The sequence below is a fragment of the Brienomyrus brachyistius genome, chromosome 5 (assembly GCF_023856365.1).
Source record: "Brienomyrus brachyistius isolate T26 chromosome 5, BBRACH_0.4, whole genome shotgun sequence".
Classification (NCBI taxonomy): domain Eukaryota; kingdom Metazoa; phylum Chordata; class Actinopteri; order Osteoglossiformes; family Mormyridae; genus Brienomyrus; species Brienomyrus brachyistius.
Window position 1 is genome coordinate 18852569 of NC_064537.1, and position 19823 is coordinate 18872391.

At 39.5% G+C, this 19823-nt stretch overlaps 3 protein-coding genes across 3 annotated transcripts; 2 read left to right on the forward strand and 1 right to left on the reverse strand.

Moving 5' to 3' along the window:
- Positions 1 to 495: 495 nt before the first annotated feature.
- lcmt1 (leucine carboxyl methyltransferase 1) lies at positions 496 to 7700 on the forward strand. The gene is made up of 11 exons (XM_049014864.1): positions 496 to 891; positions 1161 to 1252; positions 2458 to 2579; positions 2755 to 2831; positions 3338 to 3399; positions 3590 to 3692; positions 4250 to 4370; positions 4451 to 4552; positions 5211 to 5302; positions 5517 to 5614; positions 7431 to 7700. Exons 1-11 carry the CDS (start codon positions 806 to 808, stop codon positions 7451 to 7453), a joined length of 978 nt encoding a protein of 325 aa, XP_048870821.1. The 5' UTR covers positions 496 to 805; the 3' UTR covers positions 7454 to 7700.
- A 7847-nt stretch (positions 7701 to 15547) lies between these two features.
- LOC125742665 (hemoglobin subunit alpha 1-like) lies at positions 15548 to 16567 on the reverse strand. The gene is made up of 3 exons (XM_049014898.1): positions 16458 to 16567; positions 15870 to 16077; positions 15548 to 15749 (listed from the first exon to the last, which is right to left on the reverse strand). The coding sequence occupies exons 1-3, from the start codon at positions 16550 to 16552 to the stop codon at positions 15621 to 15623; spliced, it is 432 nt and encodes a 143-aa protein (XP_048870855.1). The 5' UTR covers positions 16553 to 16567; the 3' UTR covers positions 15548 to 15620.
- Positions 16568 to 18553: 1986 nt separating this feature from the next.
- LOC125742663 (hemoglobin subunit beta-like) lies at positions 18554 to 19597 on the forward strand. Its single transcript, XM_049014896.1, has 3 exons — positions 18554 to 18687; positions 19050 to 19272; positions 19367 to 19597. The coding sequence occupies exons 1-3, from the start codon at positions 18596 to 18598 to the stop codon at positions 19493 to 19495; spliced, it is 444 nt and encodes a 147-aa protein (XP_048870853.1). The 5' UTR covers positions 18554 to 18595; the 3' UTR covers positions 19496 to 19597.
- The last annotated feature ends 226 nt before the right edge of the window (positions 19598 to 19823 follow it).

Here is a 19823-nt window from a genome sequence, read left to right on the forward strand (position 1 = left end):
TATGTATGTGTATATAATGCTCATATGCATACAGTATACATTGATTATATATTTATCTGTATACATATTCATATTCTGTGGGTCAACAAGTAGAATATTACTAAAAAAACTCAAATCCCAGGGCGTGTACATACATTTTAACCTTTCCCTTACTATAAGTTGATTTGGATGAAAGCGTCAGCTAAAATGAATAATTGTACTGTATTGACATTTAGACAATCACTTAAAATTATTCCGATATCCGAAAATAATGCATTCCAAAATTGCCTTTAAATGATCAAACTTAATACCATATTACGTGGTAGTACTGTCATTTTCTGTCACCCAAACCTAACCCTTTAGCAGCAACGTGCGGCATACGCACTAGGTCGGCTTAACAAGCTCGTTTTGGTAAGTGAAGGACTGCTGAGGATTGCATTGAACGCAGTGCTGGCGACACTTCCTGTTGCGTACAATGTTTGGCAGCCAATGGGGTGCATCGTTGTCAGAAAAATACCGGAAGCGGAAGTTGGTAAACCCAGTAGCTACAGTATCATATGTTGCAAGTGTAATATAATTCGTTGCTAATGCGAAATGTGATTTTGAATGAGAACTTCTTTTATATCATATAGATATAATTAGTTTATTCCGTAGAACTTAATTAAAATGATAAAAAAATAAAGTCGAACATTTGACCAGTAACTGAGTATTTTTTCCTTATTTAACTGGGACGTAACCTAGATTACTAACCTGGTTACATATGCCATATCAGTACCGGTATAGCAGTTTATTTGTAAACAACGTTTTGTGTCTTATGTAAAAGACAATGGCAGCCCGACAGCCTTTTACAGACTCTGATACTGCCGACGAAGCAGTGAGAGCGACTTGTGACGATGCATCAATTTGTAAAAGGTAGTTAGTTGTATTCTTTATTATTATTTTTCGTGTGGTCTACGCAAGTAATTACCTGCGAATTTACGAATCTGTAAACGTACATAACAGCAGTTCTAAGTTAGTTAGATCTTATCCCAAACGAAATTCAATGTGTGATGTAATTTTCCAACACAATGTAAATGCATTGGGGATCCATAGTTATTTAACTTTTTTGTCTGAATAAAATACCGTCGATATCGTCAGTAGTTTTTGCACAGTGTGGTAATAAGTATTTTTTTCACTTACAGGTTTGCCACCAGTAAAGGTTATTGGAAGGACCCATATATCCAGTACTTTGTCAGGCAGATCGGTGAACGAAAGGCTCCGGAAATCAACAGAGGCAAGTTCTTACTAAAACAATACTCCAGAAACCATCCTATACTAGAGCAACTGTTACAGAACTGTGGAATTAAATAAAATGCACCCAAACTGAGGTCTCAGAGGACCATATGCATTTTACAGATTAAATCTTTTTCTAGTTGTTTTCCTGTCTTTGTTTTTGCCTTAATTTGGTGTTTGCTTTGCCAAGAAATAAAGCATTTACTTATTTTCCTATATTTGTCTGGGATTATTTCCATATTTTTGTGGCTCTGCTTTCTCGGAAAAGCAATTGTAAAAGTATTTTGAGACTAACCAGTATGCATCTTTTGGCTCGATGCATACTGGGAGTTTAAACTTTCACATGCATGAGGCATTGCTTGCATGGCTTGCATTGCATTGGTGGCTTATTGATTAGAGACACGCACTTGTAATTAAAAGATTGCTGGTTTGAATCCCTGGCCAGCACGATACGACTGAGTTGCCCCGGGTGCTGAATTAGCTGCCCCTGCTATGTCACGACGTCACATATGGGTTAAATGCAGAGGTCACATTTCATTGTTGTGTGTCAACAATGACATCTAATCACTTCCTCTAAATGCAGAGGCCCTGCCCTGCAAGTTATGTTCCATTGTTAACAGGAAACGTATTTAATTTGAAATATAACCAGGTACATTGCAGTGCAATATACTGCAAAGTAGTAGGTGTCTAGCGAAGTCGTAAATAAAAATTTAAATCTTATGCTTATTATTTTTCAAGGTACATTTAGTTGCAGTCAAATTAGTTACGATGTTTATAGTGATATACTAACCCTATTAACTTGAAATTCATCTCCCATGCATTTCCCTGCATACCACAAATACTCTTTGTATGTGTGTAACAGTAGTTGAATTCTGGCCTTTTTCTGCTGCTTCAATTAGTTTAAATTAACCAGTGATTAATTCTTTTGAGTTACGTGCTATTACCCTGACAAAAGCAAACAGCTAGCATCAATACAACATACTATTAAAAATAAAGGATAGAGGAAAACAATGATGACATAAGTACATTTATACATGATAAAGTAACAGTGATTCACTCGCTGCATTCAACTGCCCTCTTGTGGTCACTTAGGAATTACTGCGTGTGTGAGGCCTTCTTACCGGAATTTTGCATTGCCTTAAATGCAGGATGATAATTCTTTTACTTCTGCTACTGGCCAGTGTTGAACACACTTTACGTTTTCAGGATACTATGCTCGTGTGCAGGGGATGAATTTCCTCCTAGATGCTTTTCTCAGAAAAACTGCGTGTGACTGTCAGGTTGTTAATTTTGGCGCTGGACTGGACACTACATTTTGGCGGTTGAAGGTATGCATAGTTTTAAAGGTTTAAAAGTTGTTATTCATCTGTAAAGAATAATATGTTTTCTGCAAATCAGAACATGCAATAAACTGAAAACCAAAGTAAATGTGGTAAAGTGGAATCAGTAACAATGTGTTCAGCAATATTTGAAATTTTATGATGTGTTCTTTTCAATTAATAGGATGAAAGCCTCTTGCCTAAAAAGTATTTTGAGGTTGACTTTCCCATGGTTGTTGCAAGGAAGATACATAACATAAAGTAAGGAATTTATGATTTTCCCTTTATTATACATAGTTCAAATGCATTTTTGACTGCAGGAACAAGTTAAAATTGCCTTAAATGTAACATTGTATACAGATATCAACAATTTAATTGAAAACATGAAATGTATTTCCTTAAATGGGTGTAAAAGTTGTGACCTCAGGGTTAATGCTTTTTTTCTTTGATGTAGATACTTTGTGGTGTAAAAATGTGCCTATTCAGTCATTTTAAAGAGACCACACCTATTTGTTTTTATGGACTATTTTACATGAACTCGTAAAACTTTTGAAAAGAGGTCAGTTGAGGGTGTGGGCATGGGAGTGTAGTGGGAAAAAGTTACAACAGCAAGACCATGAATAATTCTGAACATACAGTAAGCCTGCGTTGCACACTGCTTTGCTGTCCTTGTGTTTTGTGATGAATGAAGATAGCCACATGTGTCCGAAAAATACAAGTGGTAACTTTTTCTTTATTTATTTTTAATTTTTTTTCATTTCTGCCAGGACTAAAGCTCCTTTGTCCAAACCTATAATCGAAACCCACTCCACGGATACCCTTTTAATCGGTAGGAGAAGAAGCCATAACTGGTAGCATTTTGGCCTTAGCTACTCTAAGGCAAATGACATTGTGTGCTATTAATGTTTAATGCCTCATTTTTCAACATTCTCCACAGTTGTATTTCTATAATGTCACCAAAAAAATGTGTCTTTGTATTTTAAACATTTCTCAGTTATTCTGTGGTATGTGTATCGCAGACGGCCACAGCCTGGACTCTGACAGATATTGTATTATCGGAGCGGATCTCAGAGACCTTGCAGGTGTCAATGACAAGCTTAGGAAGTTTCAGCTAAACCCTGAGTAAGTTGCTCTCATCGGTCTGAACAGTTTGGGTGTGGGACATTCATGAATGGCTCAGTGGGTAGCCTGTAGCCTCACACCGCTAGGGTTCTGATGTGGACATTCACATCGGTTTCCCCTCACTGTTCAAAGGCATGTGGTTTATATCGCTAAATCACCTTTAAATTGTGTGGAGATATGCCCTCTACTTTGTGAGACACACACTCAACAACCCTGGGTTGGACAGCTGGTTATAAAAAACATGTTCTGTTCAGATGCCATACTCTGACATTGTCTTCCTACACCTTGTAACTTTTGAAAGTTAACTGTAGAGCAGTAAAAATTAAGCTGTTTGTCGACACATGTAACACTGATGCTGACTCATCTGTCAGTTTTGACCATAGGTTCACAGCCCGAAAACATAGATGACATTAGTTTCTTTCTGGGTTTGAAGGGTTCAATGCGGTTGTCTCACTGTTTAGGGTGTAAATACCTCCTGCCCTTCTGCCAGTTAGTCCTGCATGTAACCTATGAAATGCTTAATGCTTTGTGGATATGCCTCTTTTCCCGTCCTGCAGGCTGCCTGCATTATTCCTGTCCGAGTGTGTGCTGGTATACATGAATCCTGAGCAGTCGTCTAAGCTGGTGCACTGGGCTTCGGACACCTTTCACACGGCCATGTTCATAAACTACGAGCAGGTAGGACCAGGCATCACTGGGACGGAGACAGTCGTGCGTGTGAATGACGTGTCACTTGGGCTCACGTCTGTGCGTTGCAGGTGGACATGGCCGACCGATTTGGGCAGGTGATGATTGAAAACCTGCAGAGACGCCACTGTAACTTAGCAGGAGTGGAAGCCTGCCGCTCCCTGGAGTCACAGGTGTGTCGCACTCGCTGGAATGGAATGGAACGGAATGGAATGCTTTGGTGTCCGGGTCAACCAGAAGAGTGTGGGACTTCCCACCTGCTGTCAAACGATTACATGTGCCTGATGACTCTGTTGATTGTGCAACAGTTTCCCGTTAAGGTGTCGCATCTTTGTGTTTTTTCTTTGGACGACTGTATCCGAGACGTCAGAGCAACACAAATATGCACACAAAGTATTCTGAGTGTAGAAAATCAATGTCAACGTGAAACAAAGCAAAATCCCAGGCATTTAAGGTATTTTTAGGTCCCAAGAAAGAGGTCAAGTCCAGGAAGAAAAGGACGCATGGTCACTCTAGTTTATGACCCATTTAAGGATAACAGGAATGACGAAGTTTAGGAAAGTACTTATTTATCCATCCATCCATCCATCCATTTTCCAAACCTACTACTGTATATATGCATGATGTACTTACTATATCTAATATTAAATAACATAAAATGTTATCATCGAGAATTCTTTGCCCTACATGCTGTGGTTTTTACCAGTGAAATGTCATTTAGGGTTTCTTTGTAGCTTGAGTTTACTACTTGGAATAAAGGTTTTTAACATGTGTGCATTACAGCTTCCTGTAAATAACTGAGACTGATGTGCAGTTTGGCCTGTGTTGTAGAAAGGGCGTTTCCTGGCAGCGGGCTGGGAGGCTGCTGACGCCCTGGACATGATGACCGTATACGGCATGCTGCCCCAGGAGGACGTGGCCAGGTTCGGCTCCGATGCGTGGCTTCCGTAGCAGATATAAGTAGCCTCAGCTGTGGACAAGTGTGACGTGTCCTTTAGCTGAAAATACATGAGTGCGGAGCAGGTCTTGCAGTCATCCTGGGGATGCACAGTAGCACAGGTCCATGGCTGATTGCCTGGAACTTGTTTACCTTCTCTGTATGTGTATCACTTATGTGCTCTTTCCTGGTTTCTGCAGGATCGAGCGACTGGAATTCCTGGATGAAAAGGAACTGCTTCAGCAGCTCCTGCAGCACTACTGTATCTGCTGGGCCATCAAAGATAAACTTAAACTAGGTAAACTTTAATAAATGGGAGTGTGTGGAAATGGAAGGGATGGTCATGTAAGATAATGTCAGGATGAGCACTTTCAGTTACAGATGGCACCGATCCAGCATTTAGATGTGGCACAAATCCAGTATCAGGTCGAGAAAAAAAAATGTTGGATCGTATAACAGGAAGGCCGGGGAGTGAGAAACTGGCCGGATTTTCCGTCAGATGGGTCTGGCCCGAAAAATCACCTGTAGCTTGTAGCCGTACCGCGGCTAGTTGGTCAGCAGCGCATGTGCGTCGGAGCTGTCATGTCGGCTGTAGGAAAAATGAGCTCAAATAATTTGTCTCCATCAATTTATAGGGAAATTATGTATTAATATTTATTTAATTTTTATGCTTGAATGGTTTGTTTCCCCAATAAACAATATTATAGAAGTCCCAATTATTCAGTTACTAGAATATTTAGTTCAAGGATATGAGTGCAATTCATTAATTATAACCGCTTAACCTGTGTTAGAACGTTTGTCCTGTGGACATAACTTTCACCAGGTCTATAGTCGCTCTTGATCCTAAAATCGCGACCCAGAATTATAAAACAGATGAACAGGGTGGGTTATATTAATAAATGAATGAAAGGGAGTTGCGGATGGAGGCTATGGAAGCCTGTATGGAGAGGACAAGATGATCGAGAGATGGAGTTCGAAAAGTCGAGGTCTGGAGAGGCTCTTAGTCGTTATCGATGTTTCTTTGTAGTTTGCGGTTATCTTCTCCCCTTTCACGGGGGCTGGTCGACACGCAGGTGTCTTGGTCTTTCGGTTCTGTTCCACCACTGGAGGAATCCGCGGTGTTTGATTTTATAGTCTAAAGTCTATGAATATTGATCATTGCAAACTGGACACTCGGACCAATGATCGGGGACATCTTACTGGAGTCCTGGTCTCGGAGTGTGTATAGCGGTCCGATGGATTTATGACCATACATTGAAGCAACTTTGAAGCTAATTTCAGTTACAGTGTTTAACTTTTGATGCGTGTGATTAAGTAATAATCCATGGTTAGATTTGGGTGTATGAGAATTTCTCCGTCAATTTGATACCACACATGATATCGTAATATGGAGTTTGGCACATTATATGATCTGCATAAATTAATTCATAATTTTAAATAGATCGTACATGTTGATTATTCATATCACTATATAGTACAGGCACGTATGTTACACATAACTAGACTGACACAGATAAGTTTCACAGAAGTTCTGTTCCAAATTATAAACAACACATCTTCATTCTTTAAGTCGTCATTAGTTTCCTGGAGTAGCAGTCTCAATTTAACATTTGTAGATCACAATTTGTGATACCCGCACACACAGTCAGGATCAGACCAGAAAAAATACCGTGCCATATCTGCTTTTATTCCATTCACAGAATCCTTTTTATGCATGTGATTCTGTGACTAAGCTAACGGTTAGGGATTAGTTATGGCCACTGATGTATTGCTGGGTTTGCTGACACTTGCTACTTTATTAATCATATTCTAGAAAAAGTGTCCATTATTTTTTCATTGTTCTTCTTTGTGACATATACCAGTTATTACATATAAAGTTATTACATCGTCTAAAAACTTGTTGCAGATGTGTCTCATAATATGATGTCATAACATAATATGAAGCATGTCTGCTATTTTATGTATGTGTGCAATGTTTTTAAATGGCATTTTGCATGTTATACATAGCACAGTATGTTTTTTAAATTGTATTCATGCTCTGAATTATCTGGTGAGGGTCACTGCATTTGTGAGTCTGACATTTCGCATGATCCAGACTCTTCTCTTTTCTTCAGGCCTTTCACAGGTTGCGTTTTAATGGACGGAAGAGTCGCCCTTTTCCAAAACCTGACAATGCTCTGTTGTGCCAAACACCACAAAATTCAGAAGCCCTGGAAAGAAGGAATCCATCCTCACCTTCAGACTATTATTGTTTTGTTTCAGGACTTCTGGGTCCAATAAATAATGCTGAAACTTCAACACAAAACTGATGTGTTTTTATTGCATCCAACATGCACTGACTGCTTGTCTATTAAGTTTAAAAAAATAAAAAATTATTACAGTAACTGTGCATTGAACTGGTCATTTTGATTATTCCTTCTCATATTCCCTACAAATTCAATGAAGAAAAAACAGATAATCAGTATTACTCTATATTTTCTTTTAATTATTTTGCTGTAAGGACCTGGCATGGAACCTCATATGGGCGTATTTTAATGGCTAAAAAGTGGATTTTTCTGCATACTCACATGGTCTTTTCCCTTTCAAATAAAATGTCAGACGAGCAAAATATACTAATTCAGGCAGATGTATGTCAAAAAATTAACACAACATGGCTAGTTTCATAAATATTAATTTCTTTAGTTCAACTTGCATTTTTTTCCCCCAAAATGTTTGGGGTGGCAGAGGACAAGTAAGCAATGGCGGAGCACAGACAGCTCTGAGCTGAGCACCAGCAATCTCTTAACGTGTGTCTCAAACAGAATCCATTATGATTTTTTTCATTATGATCAAATGTTACTGCTGCCTAGAGTTTTTTTCACTGGAAACACACAAGTTCTGCTTATCTGGCACAGAAACTGCCCCACAAGCACAGTGGAGTGTAATTAACATTTGTATAAACTCAACACTAGCAAGCAAACAAAACTTTTTTCTATTAGCATTTTAACTCTGGAAATTAACATATATATTCATTGTAACGTTAGAGTAGTTAAGATGAGTATGGATACAAATGGCAAAGAAGGTGACAAAAATGACATTGATGTATTCACCAAATGACCCCCATGACCTCCCCTCTCCGATCTAATCAAACACCCCCCCCCCACATGCCCCGGCCTCTATCTCTAGCCCCCACACAGAAGGCTTGGGTGGGGTCTTGGAACTCAGTGAACTTGGTGAAGAGCGGAACTGAGTTGATCACCACATGGTGGTGATTTGGATCAGAGAGTTGGGGAAAATGCCAGACAGACCTAAGTAAAATGAAACATATAGCGGAGGTGTGCTGGGAGCGTCTGGCAATGCCTCCTGTCCAGGAGATCTCATCTTACATTCTGACAGAGACTGGAGACGGTCTGCCTCAATGGACAATGTTCCATGCCTCCTTTGCTGAGGTAGCAGTGCAGAGCTGTGGCTGTACAGTCGTTAGAGACGGTGTCACAAGCCAATATCAATGATCAGAATCGGGTATCAGCTACCACAGCCCATTCTAAAGCCAGATGTGTTTAATTTCCCGCACCTGCCTCATTTACCACAGTTTTGTGCATTGTAAGGTTCAGTCACACTGCAGTAAGCCTGATGAATGTGGCTTGAAGCTACAAACTATCAGTCGTGGAAAATCTTTAAGCTGAGAACTCAAATTAGCCTAAAGGCTACCAGCAATGTTTGCGATGCCATGAGTTTGAGACGAGGTAGCAACAGAGTGTTTAATACAACAATGTTATGGTGAGACATGATGGAGGAAGAGACAGTCCACAGTCTCCGTTCAAGACAAATTTTTATTAACAAAACAGAACACCAAGGGAGAAACAAATCAAAGGGACCATGAAGGGTCAACAATGATCTAAAATCAGGTAGCAACACCAGGAACAACAATAGCAAGGGTAGGTAGGAATACAGGGTAACTATAAATAAGCACACAGCAACACATGGAAACAGCCACAATAAACCACTGAGGAACAGAATAAGAGCATTTATTTAAAAACACTACTACTACAGGACAGGTAAGAACCATAACCAAATCAACCACTAAGGGCACTGAGCAACAAAGAACGGATGGAGTGAATTACATTTAGCATAAACCAGTAAGTAGGAACGGGCTATCTACACTAGGAGAAATCAAGTAACACTTGTAAAACAGAACATAGACAAGGCATCCGCAGGGTAACTAAAAACAAGATATGACATGAGCATAAAGACAGCAGGGGAAAAATAAAACCAAAGCATATCATAAAGGTGAGGGAGGCCTCAGGCCAGCGTCAAACTCATGGCAAGAGGAATGTCAGCCTCAAGGAAACACACCAGGGCAGCACCAAACGGTACGGTCAGCCGGAGCAGCTGAGATGAAAGGCAAGGTTGTCAATTTACCAGTCGATTTACGTTCTAACTCTCACTTATGGTCACAAACTCTGGGTGGTGACCGAAAAAATGAGATTGTGAATACAAGTGACAGAAATGAACTTCCTTCACGGGGTGTCTGGGCTCAAACTTAGAGAGAGAGTGAGAGGCTCAAAGTAGAGCCGCTGCTCCTCCACATCGAAAAGAGCGAACTGAGGTACTTCAGGCGTCTATCTAGGATGCCTTCGAGATGCCTGCTTGGGGAGGTATTTTGGGCATGTCCAACAGGAAGGAGACCCCTTAGCAGGCACAGGATATACTAGAGAGATTATATCTCTCAGCTGGCCTGGGAACGCCTGGGTGTCCCTCTGGAGCAGTTGAAGGAGGTGGGAGGTGTCTGGGGAGAAGGGAGGTCTGGGCTCTGGGCATCTCTGCTCAGACTCCTGCCTTCATGACCTGGAGCCAGAAAAACGGTGGAAGATGGATGGATGGATGGATGGAAGAATATAAGTAATATAAATGACATTAAGATATTTAAGACATGGACATACACAAATAATTGCAGTTAACCACCTGATTGGTGAGGAAAATTCTGCAAATCTGCATGTAAGCATAATGCACAATAAATGAATAAGTGTAGTTACATATGAGTTGGGTAAAGACATAGTTATTGGATTTCCAGTTGATCCATTCAGTAGTTCTGAGTTGCAGAGTTGTGGTGTGAGTGCGAGGGGGGGCAGGTGGTGACAATGCTGCCTGGGGAATACACTGCTGTCCGGACAGCATCTCTTCTAGTTTATTAAAGTGTCTTATTCTGAGAAAGTCAGGAGATGACATTTTATTAAATGCTTAAAAACGTAACACAATAAAACAATTAAATACTGTTAATATATTTTGCACAGTCGTTTTTAAAAACAATTTACATTATGCAAAGGATTCCATAGCTGTGTATTGTCCCCAATCTATAGGCATAACAGGAACATACGTAACAACGACATTTGGGTGCAATTTTCCTGGAGTCAATTTTTATGAATATTCATCTCGGATTTCACAAAATCCAACATACTTGTGTCTTAGTGAAACGAAGGAATAGTTCTAGCAGCTTTCTGTTTGGTTTTTTGGATGTTTAGAGGATGGTCCTTATGATTTAGCAGTATCATAGCAGAAGGCATAGCAGATGTACTCACTGCAAACGTATGAACAGGGCCGGTCCTAGGTATTCAGGCAGCCTAGACAAGATTCTACTGACCCCCCCCCCCATCCTCCAGAGTAGCAGAAAACTCATTTTGTCAGCTCATTTATATTAAAGCCAATTTAGCAGAGCAGTGTCTCTGGTTGCTAACTAGCTAGCTTGCATCTGTTGCAAAAGAAGACTAGAAAATATTAAAACTAGTGTAAATGTAATGTCATATAAGAGGTATTTCTCCTAATTTTTTCACCCCCCCCCAATAGGGTGACCTAATCCATATCAGGAGGGATACTATGAGCTAGGGCAGGGCTTATAAACTACCATTTTAACCATTTCAAATAAAATGACCTGGATTTCACTTAAGCACCAAGTTCTTGCTGTGTGCTGATTGGTCAGTCTCCTATAATCATGCACGTGTCACTGATGTTAATGTGAAACAGCCGGATGAGTCTTTCAATCAAGGAAACAAACCATAAAAGTACATCTTAAAGTACAAGAAGAACCAAACTATTTAGTTGGGCATTGGAGCCTTTCAGTTTAAAAACCATTTGTAAAACTTGCAGTAAGTCATGGTGTCCCTCCTGACATGGACTGTGTGGTCAACCTACCCCCCCAATAAAATGGTGATCGCCTATGTTGTGTTTGGGTCGGGCCAGCATTGCTTATGAACTGCAACAGGAATGGTGAACTTTAAAGACAACACTGACCCACATGGTTACGCTTCCCCTTTTAGGACTCCATGTAAGAATAAACTGCAGAGTTGTGTAATTCAGGTCCAGAGAGTAAAAGTCTAGAACAAGATTTTGTTTCAACCAACCAGTTGAATACTCTGTGGCTGTGACTTTTTATGCTCATCTGATTGGTTGAATCAAAATCTTGGTCTGGACTTTTACTCTCTGGACATGAATTACCCAACTCTGATAAACTGTTGTCATATTTTCTTCCAGTTCATAGCTTTAAATGAAATTTGACCTGTGCGCTTTTAGATACTGCTATAATTTACACTCTTTGCGATTAACAAATAACTTGATCCTGATCATACACTGAACAAAAATATAAACGCAACACTTTTGTTTTTGCTCCCATTTTTCATGAGATGGACTTAAAGATCTACAATTCATTCCAGATACACAATATTACCATTTCTCTCAAACATTTCTCACAAATCAGTCTAAATGTGTGATAGTGAGCACTTCTGCTTTGCTGAGATAATCCATCCCACCTCACAGGTGTGCCACATCAAGATGCTGATCTGACATCATGGGTAGTGCACAGATGTACCTTATACTGCCCACAATAAAAGGCCACCCTGGAATGTGCAGTTTTGTCTCACAGCAAAATGCCACAGATGCCACAAGCATTGAGGGAGCGTGCAATTGGCATGCGGACAGCAGGAATGTCAACCAGATCTGTTGCTCGTGCATTGAATGTTCATTTCTCAACCATAAGCCGTCTCCAAAGGCGTTTCAGAGAATATGGCAGTACATCCAACCGGCCTCACAACCGCAGACCACGTGTAACCACACCAGCCCAGGACCTCCACATCCAGCAGGTTCACCTCCAAGATCGTCTGAGACCAGCCACTCAGACAGATAATGCACGGCCCCATGTTGCAAGGATCTGTACACAGTTCTTGGAAGCTGAAAATGTCCCAGTTCTTGCATGGCCAGCATACTCACCGGACATGTCACCCGTTGAGCATGTTTGGGATGTGCTTGACCGGCGTATACGACAGCGTGTACCAGTTCCCACTAATATCCAACAACTTCGCACAGCCATTGAAGAGGAGTGGACCAACATTCCACAGGCCACAATTGACAATCTGATAAACTCTATGCGAAGAAGATGTGTTGCATTGCATGAGGCAAATGGTGGTCACACCAGATACTGACCGGTTCTGAGTCCCCAGACCCCCAATAAAGCAAAAAACTGCACATTCCAGGGTGGCCTTTTATTGTGGGCAGTATAAGGTACACCTGTGCACTACCCATGATGTCAGATCAGCATCTTGATGTGGCACACCTGTGAGGTGGGATGGATTATCTCAGCAAAGCAGAAGTGCTCACTATCACACATTTAGACTGATTTGTGAGAAATGTTTGAGAGAAATGGTAATATTGTGTATCTGGAATGAATTGTAGGTCTTTAAGTCCATCTCATGAAAAATGGGAGCAGAAACAAGAGTGTTGCGTTTATATTTTTGTTCAGTATATTTAAGTCAGTACTATAATATTATAGTAAATATTAAAATATTCATTACAGTGTAGTAAACCATTTCCACTGATTGCTAATTACAAATGTAGCCATATTTAGCCTCTTTCAACTGTGTTTCAACTATTAGCCTGGTGATGCTGACAAAAATGATCTGCATCCTTTACTGAAACGCGATCATTATAGGCAGTCATTCTGTCTAGACACCATACCGCAGTATCCTGGGAATTTTCATACCACCCAACCCTAGCCGGCCCCCCCTCCCAGTTGTCCCTTATCTGCCTCCCTGAAATCAATATGCCTGAGGTGGGATGTCTACCGTAGCTGCTTTCAGTACGTTGTCCCAATTGCTGAAGTGCATCTTCATGCTGGAAGAGCACAAACAGCTCACTCAGCAGCAGCTAAGGAAACCTCACGCTTCCTTTCTATGGATGCACCCTCTCACAGGTGTACTAGACTGCCCCCCCTCCACACTTTCCCTCCTGTATTGCACCAACGTGTTGATTCTGATAAGACTGGCCCTACCAGTTACAGGCCATCTGGATGGTCTCTGCAAGCTTCTGTGCACCCAGTTGGGCTTTTCTCTTTGACTTCGATCATGGAGGCCACTTCTGATTGGCTCCAGTGCCACTAGCCCACCTCCCTTTCTGGAGCTGTCCTCCCCCATGCAAAAGAAGCCTCAGCTAAGCCCAAGCTCATCCTCCACAGCCCTCCTCAGATTGCCAGTTCTCATCATTTGATTGATCATTGGCTCTGAGGCTGCAGGTCCATCAGGGATGGAGAGCCGCTGGTGGTTTGTCCCCAGTAGCATAAATGAGTGTGTTTGTGTGTGTGTGTGTGTTTGTATGTATGTGTATTATATGCATATTACATTGTGGGGACCTGATGTCCCCACAATATGATAAAAACTTGTTATTTTGACATTGTGGGGGGCATTATTTTGTTCTCCACATGGGGAAACTCAATTTTATAAAAATCTGTGACTGCAACCAAAAAACTAAAAATACCAAAGTTTTGTATTTGTTTGGTTACTTAAGGTTAGGGCTGGGTGGGGGTAAAGGTTGTCATTGTAGGGATTAGGGCTTTTCCCATAGAAATGAATGGATGGTCCCCACAAAATATGAATACAATAATTGGCACCTCTTGTAAATATGTGTAAAAAGAGTTAGAAAAAATCTACCTTTTGGTGAAGTGGTTTCGTATGACACCTAAGAAAAAGAGAAAAATCCAGCCTTTCCTTAAAATAAATTTATTGAAATGAAAACAAATCCTTCATCAAGAAATAATTATTTTCAACAAAAACACATGTGCCGCGATTATTGGCAGCCCTGCATTTAATACTTTGTACAACCTCCCTTTGCCAGTATAACAGCACTGAGTCTCCTGTAACATTTTATAAGGTTGGTGAATACAGAGTAGGACATATGAGACCATTCGTCTTTACAGAATCTCTCCAGATCATCCAGGATTCCTAAGCCATCTCTTGTGCCATCTCCTCTTCCTCTGGATTTTGTTTGCCTCTCTTACAATCCTCCTCATTGTACTTAGGGGGAACATAAATGTCCTCTTCCAGGCAGGTTTGTAACAGTTCCAGTTGGTGTCCACTTTTTTTATTATTGCCCTAACAATAGTAATGGTCATTTTAAGGCGAGTGGCTATATGTTGATATCCATTCCCTGACTTATGAATGTCAACACACTTCTCCCTTATTTGGTCTGTATGTTCTCTTATCTTTCACATGTTGATGGATGACTAAGGGAATTTAGGCTCTGTGTCATGGCTTCCTATTCACTCCAATAAACTCAAAGATGTACAATTTACACTTGCATTTACACATGGTAAACATGCTTCGGTTACAATGTGTCCACTATAATTTCCAGGGGTACTAATAATCGTGACACGTGTTTTTGTTAAACATAATTATTTCTTGATGAAGGATTTGTTTTTCTTTGAATAAATATATTTCAATGAAAGGATAATTGTGGATATTATATATATTGTATATATAATATAAAATTATAAACTCAATATACAGAAATAATATATATCACGGGGTGGCATGCAGTGGTTAGCGCTGTTGCCTCACACCTCTGGGACCCGGGTTCGAGTCTCCGCCTGGGTCACATGTGTGCGGAGTTTGCATGCTCTCCCAATGTCGTCATGGGGTTTCCTCCGAGTACTCCGGTTTCCCTAAATTGCCCATAGGTGTGCATATGTGTGTAAATGGTGTGTGAGTGTGCCCTGCGATGGGCTGGCCCCCCGTCCTGGGTTGTTCCCTGCCTCGTGCCCATTGCTTCCAGGATAGGCTCCGGACCCCCTCGCGACCCAATAGGATAAGCATGGATGGATGGATGGATATATATCACCCTGTTGCCTGTGATTTATTTCTTATGAATGTTATTAACCATTTGGATTAAAACATAACTGATGACTACTTGCGTCCAGTAATTTAGAACACGGTTTCGTTTCACATATATTTTTTATTATTTTAATATCCTGACAGCGGTAACTCAGAATTTGAACTGTGAGCATCTCATCTGTACTTCTCAGACATCGCTTGTGACACACGGCTCAGGAACTTGTCCATGGCGACGTGCGTCTCCGGGGTGAAATCATTCCAGAACATCATGGACAGAACCACGAGAATGCAGTGAGACAGAATCTGTAGAGAGAGTTTAAAGAAAGAGAGGTTTCCTAGTTTAAAAAAAATGTCAAAGATAATCAAAAAGGCGTATTGGGACATGTGATGCGTCATTAAAATTTGTGGCGCACATTTACTCACCTTGAAGTTGGCAGGATCTACCCTTAACTTGGTAGCATGCATCTCGGCCAATTTGCTGAGGCCATTTTCCAGGTCGTCAATCTTACTCACGGCAGTGGCAAGACCCTTCATGATAACCTTGCCATGCTTGCGTACGGGAGCCGAACCAGGTCTCAGATCATCCCAATTGGCAAAGTATGTCTTTGTAGCGGGGTAGGTGACGAGCATTCTGCAAGATATGGGATTGGAAAGGGTCTGGGTTTCGACCTTTTAATGTGTCGGCACAGGTTATTTCCTTAATGAACTATGTTTTAATCTCAACTAATGTTTGTAATGAAAACATTTTAAGTAGTTGAAACCTATATTATTTAAAATGAAAAAGTAGACACTAGGTTAAATTTAATTATTTGGTAAATGCATACAATATTACGTATTATTACATTATTAGTACATTATTATGCATTAAGCTTTAATCATTAAACCATATCCATACATCTGAATTATCTATTATAGTATTATGCAAAGTGTTACTTTATTTTGTTTAGAACAATGATTCTGCATGAGTGCCATTGCTACAGGTGCCTGTTTATGAGTCCGACTCTGGAATACCTGGACAGAGCCTCTGAACCGACGTCATCCGCCTTTTTCGAAGCTTTATCCCAGAAGGTCTTCACTAAGGCTTTGTCTTTAGTAGAGAGACTCATCCTGCTTTTCCTGATACGAGGTTGTTGAAGTCTAACTTTTCAGAAAACATAACTGTTTTTATATCAAAAAACAAACAAGCACCGCCAAGACCCTCCTACTTCAGGACACTAAATTGAACACGTTCCAAGTTCTGGAACATTCCTTGATGGCATTTTACCAAGATGACTAGGCAGAAATTATTGCAAGACCCTGTTGCCTTTCTTTCAAATTCAATATATTAATGCAATCAGAATTATTTGTTAATTGCATTATTGATTTATTTATGTTTATGCAAAAAAAGTTAAAATTGTAATTGTGTAATTTTTCACCATTTCTCATTTCTACAAAGTTAATCACACAGACATAATTTTTATATAATAATAAATTTCAAAGGAAAGTTAGCATAAAAAAGGAATTTGCAAAGACAATACATACTATGCAATTACGTAATGGTAAACCAGCTGACTAGTTTTATAGGCCTATAGCAAAAAGGTATAATTATATCCCGATTTAGTTATCACACAAAACAGAAAATGCTGAATATACAGAAAATGCTTTGATTTACCCTCGATAGACTTATACATCATAAATAGGCTTAGAGAAAATCCTTAATGTGATTTATTTTAATCAGGGCATTAAAAAATGATTAGCGCTTGCCATTAAAATCCTCACTAAACTGCATGTCAAGAAATTCTGGGTGTTTCTCTGGTGTTTGTAATCTAGAAGAAAATTCTGTTAAGTAAGACGTGCCCCACATCAGGGGTGGAGTTCGGCTGAATACGAAGATAAAAAAAGCACATGTTTTTTTAAGATAACTAGCAATCCAATGAAATGGAAAAAAACGCCGTTTTCAAAGAAACTTGTGTTTCATATAATATGCATATATCAGAACAATTCATGTTATGTACATATGCAATATGTTTAGTGAATTTGCAGTAAACGGCACGGACAGGACAACCAACAGCCAGACAATACAAATGCAAATATCATATACAATGTGTGCAGTTTTTCTTAAATGTGAATAACAAGAATGACAAACAAGCCAGCAGACACTTGACAATTTTATAGAAATATATTGTTTTACAGATGCATTTGTGATATTTGTTCATGCAAAATATTTACCAAAATTAATAACATGTTATGAGTAGTATCTGCAGAAATTCGAATTAGCCCAAAGCACGAAAGGTATATATATAGAAAATGCAAAATTCACCTCGAACGTTTAGCCTTTTTTCAGTTTTTTACGAACATTCCAAAAGCATTAAAATTTCTTGTCCCGACTTACATATACAAACAAAAGATTTACAGGTATTTTTTTTTACTATCCCAGTAAATTAAGCTGTATGGCTTTTTAAATTGATATGATGTTATATTTAAATAACTAAGTCGACCATCAGGAATATATAGGCCAACCGCAAAAATAAATATATATATATATATATATACACACACACACACACACAGAGAGGCTATACCGTTTAGCAGGAAGATTTAGAAACATATTAGAATATAATTTTGAGCACAATTCAAATTTGCAATTTATAAAAGTTCAATGTACGGCAATATTTTATTTATACATTAATAAAATTACTTTTGCAAATGATCTTTTGAAACAGCTGTTCTTAACAAAAAAATAGCGTTGACTTCTGAATGATTTCTGATTTTCCTTTATTGAAATATGCTTTAAACAATTCTCAATATAAGTTTTCTCAAAAATTATAATCTGTAACCGGGCAAAAAAGACTTCTTGTGGGTCAAACCTGTTGACTAAAGACTCCACAGCAAATATATATTTTTTTAATATTTGTGGAAAAACTGTTTGATGCTAAATGAATGTATACAGGTAATTAAAAAAGAAAATTGATATTCTGTATGCCTTCTAAATAATTTTTGATATCTCTCCCGTGGTGAAGCCCGCCTCCCAGTAGTGTTCACCCAATCAGGTATGACTTTCTGACTTGGGTGGAGTTTTCCAACAATTTAAAATCCAGCGCCGCGCTGGCTGGTGTAGGATTCCTTTACGCCTTCTACGAAGAAAGCTAAGAAACCCACAAACTGCAGTCATGGTTGCCTGGACAGATGCTGAGCGCAACGCCATCACCGCCGTCTTCGCGAAACTTAATCCCGATGTAGTTGGGCCCAACGCTCTGGCCAGGTAAGGCATCGAGGACAAATAAAGAAATGAATTGTTTCGCACACTAAAATGAAATATAAATTTAATTGTAATCAAATGGCATTAATATAATTTACTTAATTGTATAAAATAATAATGTAAAAATCTAAATAAAAGTACGTACTACTATATGCATGAACATTAACAATAACATAATATAAATTTCCATGTTGCTTCGTTTCAGCTGTATTTTATGAAATAGTTATTAATTATTGTTTTTGTTATTATTATTATTGTTATTATTGTTATTATTATTATTATTATTATTATTATTATTATTATTATTATGCCTATTACTAGTGATAACGAATACTTAATTCTCTCATGTTCTCTGTTCCAATCAGATGCCTTATCGTGTACCCCTGGACTCAGAGGTACTTCAGTAAATTTGGGAATTTGTACAATGCCGAAGCCATCCTTGGAAACCCCATGGTCGCTGCCCACGGAAAGGTTGTGCTTGGCGGGCTGGAGATGGCTTTGAAGAACATGGATGACATCAAGAAGACCTTCGCCCCGCTGAGCGAGCTGCATTCAGAGAAACTGCACGTGGATCCTGACAACTTCAGGGTAATTTAATTGATATTATAGCTATTGTGACTTGCGTTTAATAGTTACTTAGTTGGACGTTTTAACTGAGCGGTATGTCATGCTCTCTTCGCAGCTGCTGGCTGACTGTATCACCATCGTCGTGGCTAGCCAGATGGGCTCTGCTTTCACTGCTGAGGTGCAGGCAGCGTGGCAGAAGTTCTTGGCTGTTGTTGTGTCCGGCCTCTGCAGGCAGTACCACTAGAGCCAACCTCTACATGCGGTACACTGAGAAACAGCTTCAGTGTGCGCTTCTTTGCCAAACAAATAAATCCTAATGATTTAATAAAAGAGAAACTGAGAAGCATTCCTTGTGCCCGCTTTTATCATTTCCACAAGTGTACTCGCACTAAACTGGTTTTTATATTTTTATAGATGTCTTAATTATATCGTAATTAGTGAGATTAAATAATTTAAGTATGAGGCTGCAGAAATATACAATATTTCCGCCAACAAACCAAAATTCACGATTCACTTGCTCTTTTAAAGAATCGCATTAAAAATTTTAATTCCCTGTATGTGTCTTCTATTAT

Excerpts from the sequence above, each read along its gene's own strand:
- lcmt1 (XM_049014864.1), top strand. The coding sequence starts at position 806 with ATGGCAGCCCGACAGCCTTTTACAGACTCTGATACTGCCGACGAAGCA. Across the intron at positions 3,693-4,249 it reads AAGTTTCAGCTAAACCCTGA|GCTGCCTGCATTATTCCTGT; the intron begins GTAAGTTGCTCT and ends CCCGTCCTGCAG. Across the intron at positions 5,303-5,516 it reads CCCCAGGAGGACGTGGCCAG|GATCGAGCGACTGGAATTCC; the intron begins GTTCGGCTCCGA and ends TGGTTTCTGCAG.
- LOC125742665 (XM_049014898.1), bottom strand. The coding sequence starts at position 16,552 with ATGAGTCTCTCTACTAAAGACAAAGCCTTAGTGAAGACCTTCTGGGAT. Across the intron at positions 16,078-16,457 it reads GGTTCAGAGGCTCTGTCCAG|AATGCTCGTCACCTACCCCG; the intron begins GTATTCCAGAGT and ends CATATCTTGCAG. Across the intron at positions 15,750-15,869 it reads TAGATCCTGCCAACTTCAAG|ATTCTGTCTCACTGCATTCT; the intron begins GTGAGTAAATGT and ends CTCTCTCTACAG.
- LOC125742663 (XM_049014896.1), top strand. The coding sequence starts at position 18,596 with ATGGTTGCCTGGACAGATGCTGAGCGCAACGCCATCACCGCCGTCTTC. Across the intron at positions 18,688-19,049 it reads GGGCCCAACGCTCTGGCCAG|ATGCCTTATCGTGTACCCCT; the intron begins GTAAGGCATCGA and ends TGTTCCAATCAG. Across the intron at positions 19,273-19,366 it reads TGGATCCTGACAACTTCAGG|CTGCTGGCTGACTGTATCAC; the intron begins GTAATTTAATTG and ends CTCTCTTCGCAG.